The sequence below is a fragment of the Musa acuminata genome, chromosome BXJ1-7 (assembly GCF_036884655.1).
Source record: "Musa acuminata AAA Group cultivar baxijiao chromosome BXJ1-7, Cavendish_Baxijiao_AAA, whole genome shotgun sequence".
Lineage (NCBI taxonomy): Eukaryota > Viridiplantae > Streptophyta > Magnoliopsida > Zingiberales > Musaceae > Musa > Musa acuminata.
In genome coordinates this window covers 11,366,317-11,379,492 of record NC_088333.1, presented here as the reverse complement: position 1 = coordinate 11,379,492, position 13,176 = coordinate 11,366,317, and the positions used below count along the sequence as shown (strand labels likewise).

The 13,176-nt window shown below is 38.5% G+C and overlaps 1 protein-coding gene across 2 annotated transcripts; it reads left to right on the top strand.

Moving 5' to 3' along the window:
* Positions 1 to 1,418: 1,418 nt before the first annotated feature.
* Positions 1,419 to 11,914, top strand: LOC135678819 (ABC transporter E family member 2-like). 2 transcript variants are annotated; one of them, XM_065192005.1, is made up of 12 exons: positions 1,419 to 1,572; positions 1,672 to 1,816; positions 2,959 to 3,044; positions 3,143 to 3,240; positions 3,346 to 3,463; positions 3,550 to 3,639; positions 4,585 to 4,889; positions 4,974 to 5,169; positions 5,247 to 5,432; positions 5,904 to 6,173; positions 6,696 to 6,941; positions 11,314 to 11,914. In XM_065192005.1, the coding sequence occupies exons 2-12, from the start codon at positions 1,714 to 1,716 to the stop codon at positions 11,431 to 11,433; spliced, it is 1,818 nt and encodes a 605-aa protein (XP_065048077.1). In that variant the 5' UTR covers positions 1,419 to 1,572; positions 1,672 to 1,713; the 3' UTR covers positions 11,434 to 11,914. The 2 variants fall into 2 exon arrangements, with proteins under 2 accessions (XP_065048077.1, XP_065048076.1); XM_065192004.1 differs by lacking the exons at positions 1,419 to 1,572; positions 1,672 to 1,816; positions 2,959 to 3,044; ... (1 more) ...; positions 3,346 to 3,463; positions 3,550 to 3,639 and having other exon boundaries at positions 4,753 to 4,889; positions 5,054 to 5,169.
* Positions 11,915 to 13,176: the final 1,262 nt, after the last annotated feature.

The following is a 13,176-nucleotide window of genomic DNA, read 5'->3' as shown; positions in this document are numbered from 1 at the left end:
AAAAATCCAACGCATGCCAAGGTATCCGCTAGAGTGGAGGCACTGGGCCGAATGTGCCTAATGCATGTGAGTCGAGAAATCCGACCCATGCCAAGGTATTTGCTATAGTGGAGACTTTGGGTCGAATGAGCTAGAGACGTGTGTCAGGAAATTCGACCTATGCCAAGGTATTTGTTATGGTGGAGGCTCCGAGCCGAATAAGCCCGATGTGTGTGAGTTGGGAAATCCAACTCATGCCAAGATATTCGCTATAGTGGAGGCTCGAGGCCAAATGAGCCCGAGGCATGTGAATTGAAAATTTTGACCCACGCCTAGATATTCGCTACGATAAAGACTTTGAGTCGAATGAGCCAAAGGCGTGAGTCGAAAAATCCAACCCACACCAAGATATATACGATGGCGAAGGCATCGGAATGATGAAGCCTAAGGCGAGTGAGTCAGGAAATTTAACCCGCACCAAGATTTCCGCTACGGCAAAAGCACAAACCTAATGCACTTGAGATATCCAAATCGAGAGAACCCAATCGGTGAAAGGAGATCCCAATCAACGAGAAGACTAAACGATGTGCCTCAGACCCCTTTGCAAGAGCCCTAAAGCACGCTTGCGGGGGGGTAACAGATGATATAGGATATTCTCACACCAATCATGACCTGCCAACTAGCCGCCATAGAGGAGTTGATGTGGAGGATGAAGGCCAGGTCATCCCCCCACTCGACAACAATGTGGGGAGGTAATAGCTTGTTGGCCCTTGCAGACAACAATCCACGGGAGGCCATTCGGGTTGATCTTATCGGCCACTAGGGGCAGTGTCCCTGAGTGGTTGATTAGATTTGCTCTCCCCTTAGTTGGCCTCTACAAGCGATAGGTCGTAAAAGGCCATTCAGACTAGTTGCACACGTGGACAAGTGACACAAAGAAGGCATTAAAACAGTTACGAATGGTCCCCTAGGCCTCCAAAGTATAAAAATCGATCCCTGATACCTACCTAGGGTCGAACCTCTCTCACCGCAAGCTTTTTCACCCCATAACTCTACGATACTAATTTGACCATTAGAGGGGTCAGGTCGAAAAATTCCTCCCGACATTGATCTTCGTGTAGGATCGTCAGGAGACTAGAGCCCATCTTGGACCAGTTCGAGACCACGGGAAGCCGAAGACTCCTCTAAAGTCATCTTTGAGCCACCTCAGGTACCTCGACGTTGCATGAATCATCTCATCTAATTGTTAGGAGGGTTGCTTGGACGACTTCATGCTTTCGAGTCCAGATCGAGCTCTGTCTGACTTCCGACGACATCAAGACCACGATACTAATAAATTTAGATCTTACATTAAGTTAAAAAGGGGAATTATAAAGAGGACGTGAACTAATCATTTGTTTGTTTGTTTAACGTGAGTTATTGTTACAAACGGGTAGCGATCCGAAACCCGACACGTCGCCGACCGGGTTCGGTGGCCTGAGATCCGTTCTTTGCCGTCTTCCACGACAAGATCCGCCACCTTATATACGTCGGCCGGAGTCCTAGCTAGGGTTCTAGACCACTTCGGCTGGCGAGCATCGGCAGCGAGTGGTGGTACATCTCCAATTCCTTATTCGGATGATTGTTTTTGGTAGCGTTAGGGCTTGTGGATTCGCTATTTTTCTTTAATTTCTTCCCTCTCGCATGTATCAGGTCTTATTTTTGAGGCGTCGCTAGGGCCACGTCCCCTCCATCATGGCCGATCGGTTGACCCGTATCGCTATCGTTAGCTCTGATCGATGCAAACCAAAGAAGTGCCGACAGGAGTGCAAGAAGAGTTGCCCCGTCGTGAAAACAGGCATTCTGTTGCGTTCTTCCACCTTTCTTGAACGCGATTTATTTCTAAAATTCGGGACTTTGATTTTCGATGGTTGCCGATCAAAGTTCTGGTTCAAAAAGAGTTCTTTCTTTGTTTATTTGTGTTTTTGGCAGTTCAATTTAGCATGCCTTCGCTCTTTTTATAGCTGGGATACGTCTTCTGGTTATCTTAGCCATCGAGATATTAGTTGGTGTGTTTCTGTATTCTCAATGCAGAAGTTTTGTGCACTGGGATACCGTTTTTTTATATCTTGGCTGACAGGATCATAGGTAATATGGCCATGAATTCCTGAAATATTGGAAAGGCTGCTACATTTACGTCCTTGTCCATCAGGATCATAGGTAGCCTGTCTGTAGATTCTCGTAGGAGCCTTGTTTTCTGGGCCACTTTTTTTTTTTCTATCTTGGCCATCAAGATCATAGGTAGTGTGTCCATTTATGTTTGCAATGTCAGTAACGCTACGTGCATTAACCATCTCCAGATTCTTTATTGGCAAGAGCCTTGTGCATTGGGGAGGTTGCTGCATGAATCTTTTGATTCAATGAGTTGGTTGTAAGTGTTTATAATTTATCTGGCCTTCTTTGTTAATCTTATAATAACATGCCTTAATAGGTAAAGTTGCAGTTAAGCTGGCCAGATCAGTAAGTACAATTCAACATTTAGTTTCATGGATATATTCAAAATTGTAGAATTGTCCTTCTCTTCTCTTTCTCAGTGTAGTATAGAAATATGTTGATGGGAGTTTCTAATTTATTAGCTACAGATCAATGGCTTCTTTTTTTCCTGATTACATGAATAGTGGTCAATGATTTTGTGTAAACCATTCAATTGAAATTTGAATGTTTTGAGTAATTACATTGTGAAATTAGATCCCTTCATCTCTCTTAGTGTATTGGTATCTAGTTCCACTTCATTCTTACCAGACTACCTATTTGGTTGGTCTTCTAACAAATGAAACTCAAAAGTTCAGTTTTAGCTGCTGCACCTGCCATTTCATTTCTTTGTGTAACTTACCATTTTTTTATTTAACTTGGCTTTGTATTGTTTAATTGACATTGACTTTAGGCCTTTCCATTAACTTAGATATATTACGTTGCTTTCTATCTTTCTTCTTCTGACAGGAAAACTTTGCATAGAAGTAACTCCTGCCTCAAAGATTGCTTTCATATCTGAGGAGTTATGCATTGGATGTGGTATCTGTGTTAAGGTCTTTCAATCTTCCATTCGGTTATTGTTATTGATTTTAGAACTTTGAGCATCCTAACCTATATCTGAACAATGTGACTATTTGTCATTTGGTTGTAGAAATGTCCTTTTGAGGCCATTCAGATTATCAATCTGCCAAAGGACTTAGACAAAGACACGACCCACCGTTATGGACCAAATACATTTAAATTGCACAGGTTGGCAAAGATTATATTTCAGAACATGGAAGACACTTTGGTTTTTTGCTTCTTTGTGATACTTGTTGATCTAGAATTTCAATGATGGATATTTTTCTATTATAGGTTGCCAGTTCCAAGACCTGGACAAGTTCTGGGCTTGGTTGGGACAAATGGTATTGGAAAGTCTACCGCACTTAAAGTGTTGGCTGGGAAGTTGAAGCCCAACTTGGGTAGATTCAATGTAATACATAATGAAGGTTTTTTTTTCTTTCATGTTTTTTTTGATGTTTGCATGCCTGCAGTTTCTCAACTTTTCTCTCTTTGCAGAATCCTCCTGATTGGCAGGAGATTTTAACATATTTCCGTGGCTCTGAGCTTCAGAATTATTTTACACGTATACTGGAGGACAATCTAAAGGTGCTTAGAAGTGTACTTTTAAAATTAGTATATGCTTTATGGTTTTATTTTTTTTTCCAGAATTCAAGTATTCTTGCCTTTTTTTTTCAATTGCAGATTTGTCATGGTAGTAGAATTTCAATATTAACCTCATCTTGTCAGATATACTTTATCAGATGATTGTGTCCATCTATTTACATTTGATTATGACTAAACTGAAGTACTTAACTTTATTTCTAACTAGGAGTGATCTGTCTGATAAATATGATTCGAGGTCTTTTTGCTCTTGGACTATTGGAAGAAGAATGATTATATGGAGAACAAACTCGTTACTTTTTTTATTTTTAAAGAAACTAAATTGGGTCATGTTTCTTCTATCTCTGATGTATATCCATTAGATGTTGGGAGCTGTTGAAATTATTTATCATTTGTAGTTTTATCTGCATGGTGCAACTCTTTGTTTATAATGGAAGTTTTGAAATTTTTTGTGTCATTTCATTTTTTTTCTTGCTTGTACCTAATTGTATATGCTTGAATAAGTCCAAGTGATTCGTAGAAGCCCTTTGTTGTACAAAAGTATATATTTTGCAATTAGTGAACGATTATCATGACATAAAAGGAAATAATCATTCTTATGATTTTATGGAGAAATGATTGGATTTGTAAAGATCGTTTGAAATTTGCTTGGTGTGCATGGGATGAAGGTTTAAATGTAAGCATCAAATGATGCAAATAAAAAGGAGTGCTGGTAATAGTTATGGGATGAGCAGGAGTGTAAACTTAATCGAATTGCTTTATGTAATTTCTTTTTCATTCTTAGTTTTCTTTGTAAATGATGGGCCTCAAGGCATCTGAATATTTCAGGCACTGCTTGGCTGTAATGGTTTAACTTTATTATGATGATCAATGCGATAAAATTTCTTGCCTTTTTTTCCATGTCGCTGATAGTTTTATAGCATATTGTAGGCAATCATCAAGCCGCAGTATGTTGATCACATTCCAAAAGCTGTTCAAGGTAATGTTGGACAGGTTCTTGACCAAAAAGATGAGAGAGAGATGAAAGCAGAGCTGTGTAATGACCTAGAATTGAATCAAGTTATTGATCGAAATGTGGGGGACTTGTCTGGTGGAGAGTTGCAAAGATTTGCTATCGCTGTGGTTGCCATACAAAATGCAGAGATTTATATGTTTGATGAGCCATCAAGTTATCTCGATGTGAAGCAGAGGCTTAAAGCAGCTCAAGTTATCCGTTCCCTACTTAGACCTAACAGGTAGCCTGCTCCTGATTCAATAGGTTTTTCTCTTTTTACCGGCATAGGGGTTAAGGCTGAATACTCTTATTTATCCTTGCTCAGCTATGTGATTGTTGTAGAGCATGATCTCAGTGTATTGGACTACTTGTCCGATTTCATTTGTTGTCTCTATGGAAAGCCAGGAGCTTATGGAGTTGTTACGCTGCCCTTCTCTGTACGAGAAGGAATCAACATTTTTTTGGCTGGTTTTGTTCCTACAGAAAATCTCCGGTTTCGAGATGAATCACTTACATTTAAGGTAGAATGTTATGTTCTTCTGAATATCTTCTAATAAAAAATCTATTATTATTTTTCACATGTTGTTGCATCATCCAGGTTGCTGAGACTCCTCAAGAAAGTGCTGAGGAGATTCAGACGTACCAACGATATAAATATCCTACCATGAGTAAAACCCAAGGGAATTTCAAGCTTAAAGTGATCGAGGGTGAATTTACAGATTCTCAGATTATTGTAATGCTGGGTGAGAATGGGACTGGGAAGACAACATTTATTCGGATGCTGGTAATTTCTTTCGGATATCCCTGTTCTGTAATTAAACAAAAGAAATAAGGTACAGGTTCAATTTAACCAATTTAATTTGTCCTGATACCAAAGTATCCTAGTGTATTAGTTTAAAACAGATGGAGTTTTGTTTAGCTTGGTTTACTTTATATCAGTTCATTTCATACTTATAGTTTTATTGCTATCAGATTTTACTCCTATGGATATTTAAATATGTACACGTTTACATTATATCAGGTTTTACTTCGTTTGATATTTAAATATGTATACATTTCTCTTCTGTCTATATTTTTGTAGGCAATAATTGTATAGTGGTGTAATTTGTATTTGCTGATCTTGGATTGAAACATTTGCATCACACCATTCTGTCATGGTATGCATGATGTTTACCTTGGGAATTATCTATGTGTACTAATTTTGCAACCTGAATTTCATGTTGCTTATTTGGTTTACATTGTCAACAAATTTCAGGCAGGATTACTGAAGCCTGATTCTGTGGAAGATTCAGATTTTGAGATGCCTGAATTTAATGTTTCATATAAGCCTCAGAAAATTAGTCCAAAGTTTCCATCTACAGTGAGACACTTGCTGCATCAAAAAATTCGCGATTCATATATGCATCCGCAATTTGTGACTGATGTTATGAAGCCATTGCAAATTGAACAATTGATGGACCAAGAAGTTGTGAACCTTTCTGGTGGAGAACTGCAAAGAGTAGCATTGTGTTTGTGTCTTGGGAAGGTTTGTATTTCATAGCTTACGCCATATGTTAAATTGTTTATAAAATGCTATTTTATTTGGTGGCTTACTCTTGCAACTATGTAGTGAGAGTTCTAAACTTTATGAAGCATTTAAGAATGACTGTAAATGATCTCGCATAACAATCCACGAAGCGACAGTTATTGCACTGTAGTGTTCATTGGATTGTTCTTTACATAATAATTTTTTTATTTATTTTCCATCTCATCTGGCTGTAATGAAAATTGTTTTGTTGATTTATCTCATTTTGGTCTGTATTCTTCAACTGTTGCTTATTCTGTAAGCAGATAGATGCATTTCAGACTCATAATGGCTCAATCCAGACTTTCTTTAGATTTTTGTTGAGCTGCAAATGATCTTTCATTAGAAGTTGCCATCTGCTGATTTGTGGAAAATCTTACCTGCTAACTTGCATGTCCCTTAATATTTTTGAATGCTTTTGGCAATGAGTTTTTTTGCATTTTTTATGTGAACTTGTTATGCTGATTCATGTTACTTGTTCAGCCAGCAGATATTTATCTGATAGATGAACCAAGTGCTTATCTTGATTCGGAGCAGCGTATTGTCGCCTCAAAGGTGATAAAGAGATTTATCCTTCATGCCAAGAAAACTGCCTTCGTTGTTGAGCATGATTTCATCATGGCAACCTACCTGGCTGATAAGGTCATTGTATATGAGGGAAGGCCCTCTATAGATTGCACTGCAAATGCACCTCAGTCTTTGGTATCCGGAATGAACCTGTTCTTATCTGTAAGTAGCAATCATTTTATCTGATGCTTTATCCTCAAGAAAAGAGAACTTATATATATGTATATGTCATCTTGATGTTCTTTGTTCTGATGCAGTTTAGTGGTTCATTTTCCTTTGAATTTCTACTGACTTTTTTATTATTTAGGTATCTTTTATATGTAGTGGTCTATCATCAAACTTGGTAGACCAGGACTTTTGGTGGAAGCCTGGTCTTTTGTTTGGAAAAAGTTTATCATCACATGTAGTGATATTGAGATATGTATTAGGAGTTTGAAGAAAAAAATTCGTAGATGAATAAGATGGAAGTATGATTTTGTGGGAGTGTGATGATAATTAGGAGCTAAAAAGAGGCAAAATTGTAAAACATGATGACTGCAGGACTTTACCTTGTTTGCAGTCATAGTCTGATCCCTAATGGAAGGTGCATCCAAATAGGAATGCATGTTAGATTTGCATGACATTGGATATCACATTAGGTAGTAAATATCATGTGGATCCATTTGATTACCAATATAATATTTCTTTAAGCTTTGGAATTACTTTCTGTACAATAATTACTAATTATGCAAAAATGTTTGGAATCAAAGTTTAGAATTCCTGACTGCCTTTGAAATTGCAAAAGTAGATATTTTGGAAATGTTACAGCTCTTTTTTGAATGAGTTACTGGTCGAACAGATGATTTTGTATGCCATGGTTCATAATATCTGATCTTTCTTTTTGCTAAGCTGAACTGGTTTTTTCCTTTTGACGGAAATGTTATGATTCACTGTAGTCCAACAATGATTATAACAGGCTCCCAAGACTTATGTGCTAATTTGAATAAAAAAATTGAAAGGTAAATAGTTAAGACTGGTAGTCATCGGACCCATTGGCCCTTCCAACATTGCTTTTGTACAAATGAAAAAAGAGTTCACCTTACAGAGTCATTGATTCTCTTTGATCTTGTTCTGGATTTTGCAAAATGGATGGGAATATGGGATTAGTAGGGTTTGTGCATATGTGGATACTGTTGTTGGCGGCTCATCATAAAACTCTTGTAAAGCAGCCAAATTCAACCATCAAGGCAGAAGAAATATCCAGTAAACTGTTTCTTGGGGGAGCATACAGAACCACTGTGGTTCCATGAGGTGAATTTAGTCCCTTCTGATTGGTCATGGTAAGTTGTCCATTGGTACTAAGTTTGATCCAGACAATAGCTACTGGAATAGCTCCAAACACCCTTGTCTTTGTGAGCATTCATTATCCTATGTGTTCCAAATATTTGTAGAATTCCAAGGTGGTGACTGGATCTCATTAATATGATTTAGTTTTGTGGTTATAAACCGAGGGAAATAAATCTATACACATTGTTACTGTAATATTTTTTAAATGAGAAGTTTAAATAACAATTCACTCAGTAGACTAAATACAATACAAGTTCATAGTTCTTTTACCACAATTTTATTAAGTTGATTAGATACATGATCAATCAATCAGCATGGTTAAAATATCTTATCTGAAGTAGCATGTGAACTATGTGGTTCAGTGTCTACCATGATCGATTGGATCAGTTAATCCTACAGTCCATATAACACCATCATAAGTGGTGTACCCTGTACCTGCACTCATTATCATTTGTAAAGTTTAACATTTCTGTTAACTATGACCAACCTGGCAAGGCAGTTGTCACCTGATATGTTGGTTCGGATCAAGGACCACCATACTGTGTCGACCCATGGTATCGGTCCATGGACGTATGTTATGTATCAATCGGTACCGATATACCATTATGCTGGTACAAACTGACTTTCGGAAAAAAGGATGAACAATGGCCAGAAATTCACAAAAAAAATCCTTGTTTAGGTTTTTTATCCTAATTTAATGGTAATTTTATAGTATTTAATTAAAAATAGAGTGTATATGAGGCATAGATAAATGTATAAGGTTGGTTGTAGATAACCCTAAATGTTCCCAATTTGGGCCTAAATGGAAGACAATAGACCTAATTCGGACTAACACGAGAATGATCTTAATCATGTTTAACCTTTGTAAATGTGCATTAATACGACTCCAATTATATAAAGTGATAAATAAAACCTAGAAAGGATGCCTTTAAATTGGAGAGAAATTCCACTAGATCTCGAGTTCCAATCCCTCTTTTATCCAAATCAATAGTTTGATTACCACTAATCGTTGATTAGGAACTTTAATAACAAATGAGAGTGTGAGAAAGGATGTGAACAAGAGTGAGAACGAGAGTGACTGAGAGAGTGGGGATAGGTCAATTTAGATCCCCAAAAAAGTCCCAAATGGCCAATTTTATTGTTTGTGTCAAACTTGACTTGATTTGGGTTGGTATCGTTCAAAATTGCGATCGTATGATCTGCATCAGTTGATACAACATGAGTTTTGACTGTATCAGCCAATACATCACCTATACTTGTCAAAACTTGATCGCCTGGAATAGGCTGGTTGTCGCAACAGCTAGTAGACCGATAGGATTATATGTTTTATGCGATTTATTTGGATTATACGATTTCGGGGGATAGGTCAAACCAGGGTTTTTAATACTGTTTCGTACCGCCCAGTACGGGCGGTACGTACTGGTCCTCTAGCTAATCGGCACGTGGACCGCCCGCTTTTGGGTGGTATCGGCCTGGCTACGGCGAGGCGAGGCGAGGCGAGGCGAGGCGAGGAAGAAGAGGGAGAAGCGTCGAGAAAGAGTACCGCGGAGTCACTAATGCGTTGTCACCATCGTCTCGATGAACCTAAGCCCGTCGTACCTTGGAGCGAACTTGTCTTTGACGCCCTTTCTCGATCTCGATTTGGTATCGCCCTCCCTCGACGATCCCGATCCAGGAGCTAATAGCGAGGAGAGTTGTACCTCTTTGGAGGGGGAGCTGGAGGCGTGGGGATCAAGGGATGCGGCGGCGAGAGTAGCGGAAGAGGCGGCCGCAAGGAAGGCGGCGAAGACCCCGACTTTCTTCATCTCCGAACAACCTGCTTCGTCCACTGCCGTCGCACGAAGAACCTTCCGATGTTGATGTCGTCTTTCTTCTCCCCACCTCCTTGACGTTGAAGGCCGTAGACGAGATGATGAGGAGAAGAAGGACGAGGCGATCATTCAGTACATCGTATCTTTATCTTTGTATATCTTTATATATTGATTTTTTATTTTTATATTTTTTATATTAAAATATATATTTTATATCTTTTTTTAGTGATCCTGTATGCCTAATTTCACATTCAGGCACTCTCTACTCATGACTTAGATGGATTGTCTTCGTCAATGCACATAGGATGGGGATAGGGTGGAATAATGCCATCGAAGGCTTATATATATATATATATATATATAGTATCGCTCGATACTAAAATTGATTCTTATATATATTTTTTCTAGTTGTACCATTCGGTATGCCCCGGCATATCTCTTGGTACACTGTATCGTATTGTACCTTGCAAAGTTCGGTACACCAGTACGGTACAAAATTTTAATCTTTGGGTCAAACATTGGTTAGGATTGTATGATTTATTGATTTGATTTTTGTGATTTGAGGCTCTTAGCCAGGGTTTGGCTCCAATTAGCTTGAATGTTTAAGTTAGTGGTTGTTGAAGGCAGTCTTCTCCCTGTGCTTCACAAATTCCACTAAGAGATGCCAAGGACTAGCAAAATTGGCATGGAATGGGATTAGTGTTTTCTATCCAGATTCCATTTTTCTTTGAATCATTTTTGTAAAATCTCAATTTCATATGGTTGTCTTCAACATATCTAGGTTAAATAAAGAAGAGCTCCACATTTTCTAGGATGAGACTGCAGCTGGAGCAATTGAAGTTATTATTTATGTGGCAAATATTAAAAAAAGACTTAGATAGAGGCGCAACCAAGGGGGAGTTTCATAAATAAGATGTGGTTCTGGGAGGCATTGGTTCACTGATGATGCATGGAAAGTGGAAACACAGTTGAGCTACGTTTGCGGAGAGCATATTTATGTACCCTGTTCTTGAAGTTGGAAAGATAATTAGCTTAATACACTCCATGCACGGTGGTGGGGCTTTACGACTTTCTTGTTGTTTTTGTTGTACTCCATGCATGGTGTTGTAAGATAAATATAAGACTACGATGGAGGGATCAAACAAGAACATCGACAAAGTTGTTCTTTCTTCCGTATGATTGTCATATTGCATCATTCTCGACTTGCTGCTGATTCATTATTGTCAAAGTTATGGTTACTCATTTAAATTGAATCGACTAGTAATACTTAACTGCTCTCTTGCTAAATAAATTGTGCTATTCTAGAACATGCTTTTCGATGTCAGTAGTATTTCTTTGATTCTCTCCCTTAATCTTGTTCCCTTTTGCTGAAGAAGTTGTGTTTGTCTTCTTTGCAGCATCTTGATATCACTTTCAGACGAGATCCAACTAATTACAGGCCCAGGATAAACAAGTTGGACTCTACCAAAGACCGAGAACAGAAAGCTGCAGGATCTTATTATTACCTCGATGTTTGATCATCATTCTTGTGCACGATGGCCATTGTCTGTTTGCTTTTGTGAACATTGGTGGGCATTTCTTTGGCAAGTAACCAAGTGTGTGCAAAGCATGAATCCTGGTGTCTATGCACAAACTTCTGTTGCCGTGCTAATATTTCCCTGATGCACTCCACTGCTGGCCCTTCATCTTCCCACTTTGTTTGGATCCTGAAGATAGAAAATGTGGCATAAGCAGCATATTCAATAAGGCAACAGAGGTTTTCTTTCATGATTTATGTTCATAGTTTGTAACTCAGACATCACCGGTGCTGCGAGCATCTGGCAGAGTTCTTTCTCCAACAAACATGAGCATTTGGCATGGCTAAACTCCTGGTTTTCTGTAATGAGCAATATTTGCCTTGGTTGTGCCAAAGAAATCTTTTGAGCCGCCACTTTGGTGCTATTAACTAAATGGAGGCTGTAATTTTGTTATGGCAGTGCAGTATTAGTTATTTTCTCACGATTTCATGATGTTTAGATTTGTGGATTTTGCACCACAAAGTCATATATATATTTAGGTAATGCTACGTGCATGCGATTGCAAGATTTACTTGTTTGTACTTCGTTATCACATAGCTTCGTTCTTGTAAGAGTTGTCGTTCGTGAACTCCAAAGCTCATATTGTAGAGTTATCGTTCTTGAACTCGTTCCACTTGCGAACACAGCTTCGTTCTCTTGAAGCTTGCTTCTAAACCAACTCTGCCTATAACCTTTCACTTAGCCTCCTCGAAGGGAAGGGGGTGTCTGTCACTCTCTGTTCTCTTTGATAATATTCAAATAAATGTCTAGTGAGAAGCTTTGATCATGAACCCGAGTTAGTGAACGTGAGATAACCTCCAAATCCCTTATCTAACTACATTTGTTTCCTCTTTTTTAATTTGGCACTCACTATCATGATTGCTATTAGATAGAATTTAAAGACACATGACATAAAAAATTCAAATAGGATCAGCATTAAATCCTCTATGGTGTAACAAAACCTTTTTATCTTTTCATGTTGGTTCATGTTCACCATTTCTTCATATCGGAGGCAGAGCTCGACATTAAAGTTGATTCAAACCCTCTGTCATCATCACGAGGTCATTCTCTGGGGAGACGAAAAACACTCAAAATAATAATATGCTGACACAAGTGAATTTGATCCATAAAGCATGCACATTAAGAACACAAGCACCTTTGTGGTAATGACCAACTTACAGCTACAGTAGCATTGCTACCGGGTAAAGAGTTCTTGTAAAAAGATACTAATCTGACAACTAACTGATAACTAAATTATTAACCTCTGTTCCAATGCCAGAGCAATGTAACTATGCTAGAATTATTTCACATGACCATAATGGGTATAAATCTTAAGAATAACAAAAAATGCACGAGCAACAAAAGAACAACAAATAGTTAAATCCGCAAGGTTGATGTTGTTACAGGAATCTCCTCGAACCGGTAGAATTAACATATGATCTATTAACATAGTCAAAATTTATCTCACACATCATTCATCTAGTTTAAGCGGCCACAACTCACCCATAGTTCTAACTACCTGTATCTCCATCGCTTGTTATCTATGCCAAGGATGATGAGGGCGAGACGCGTAGGGGTGGGTCTGATAGGTTATAGGGGAGATAAGTTAGGACGACAGAGATTATCGGTTGCTTGAGTCACTGATGAGAACGATAAAGACGAGACACGCATGGACAAGTCCAATGAGGGCGATGGTGTTGGGGA

Bases quoted from the DNA above. Each gene is read 5' to 3' on its own strand.
- LOC135678819 (XM_065192005.1), top strand. From the start codon at position 1,714: ATGGCCGATCGGTTGACCCGTATCGCTATCGTTAGCTCTGATCGATGC. The intron at 3,640-4,584 runs GTGCTTAGAAGT...AGCATATTGTAG, and splicing joins TACTGGAGGACAATCTAAAG to GCAATCATCAAGCCGCAGTA. The intron at 4,890-4,973 runs GTAGCCTGCTCC...ATCCTTGCTCAG, and splicing joins TCCCTACTTAGACCTAACAG to CTATGTGATTGTTGTAGAGC.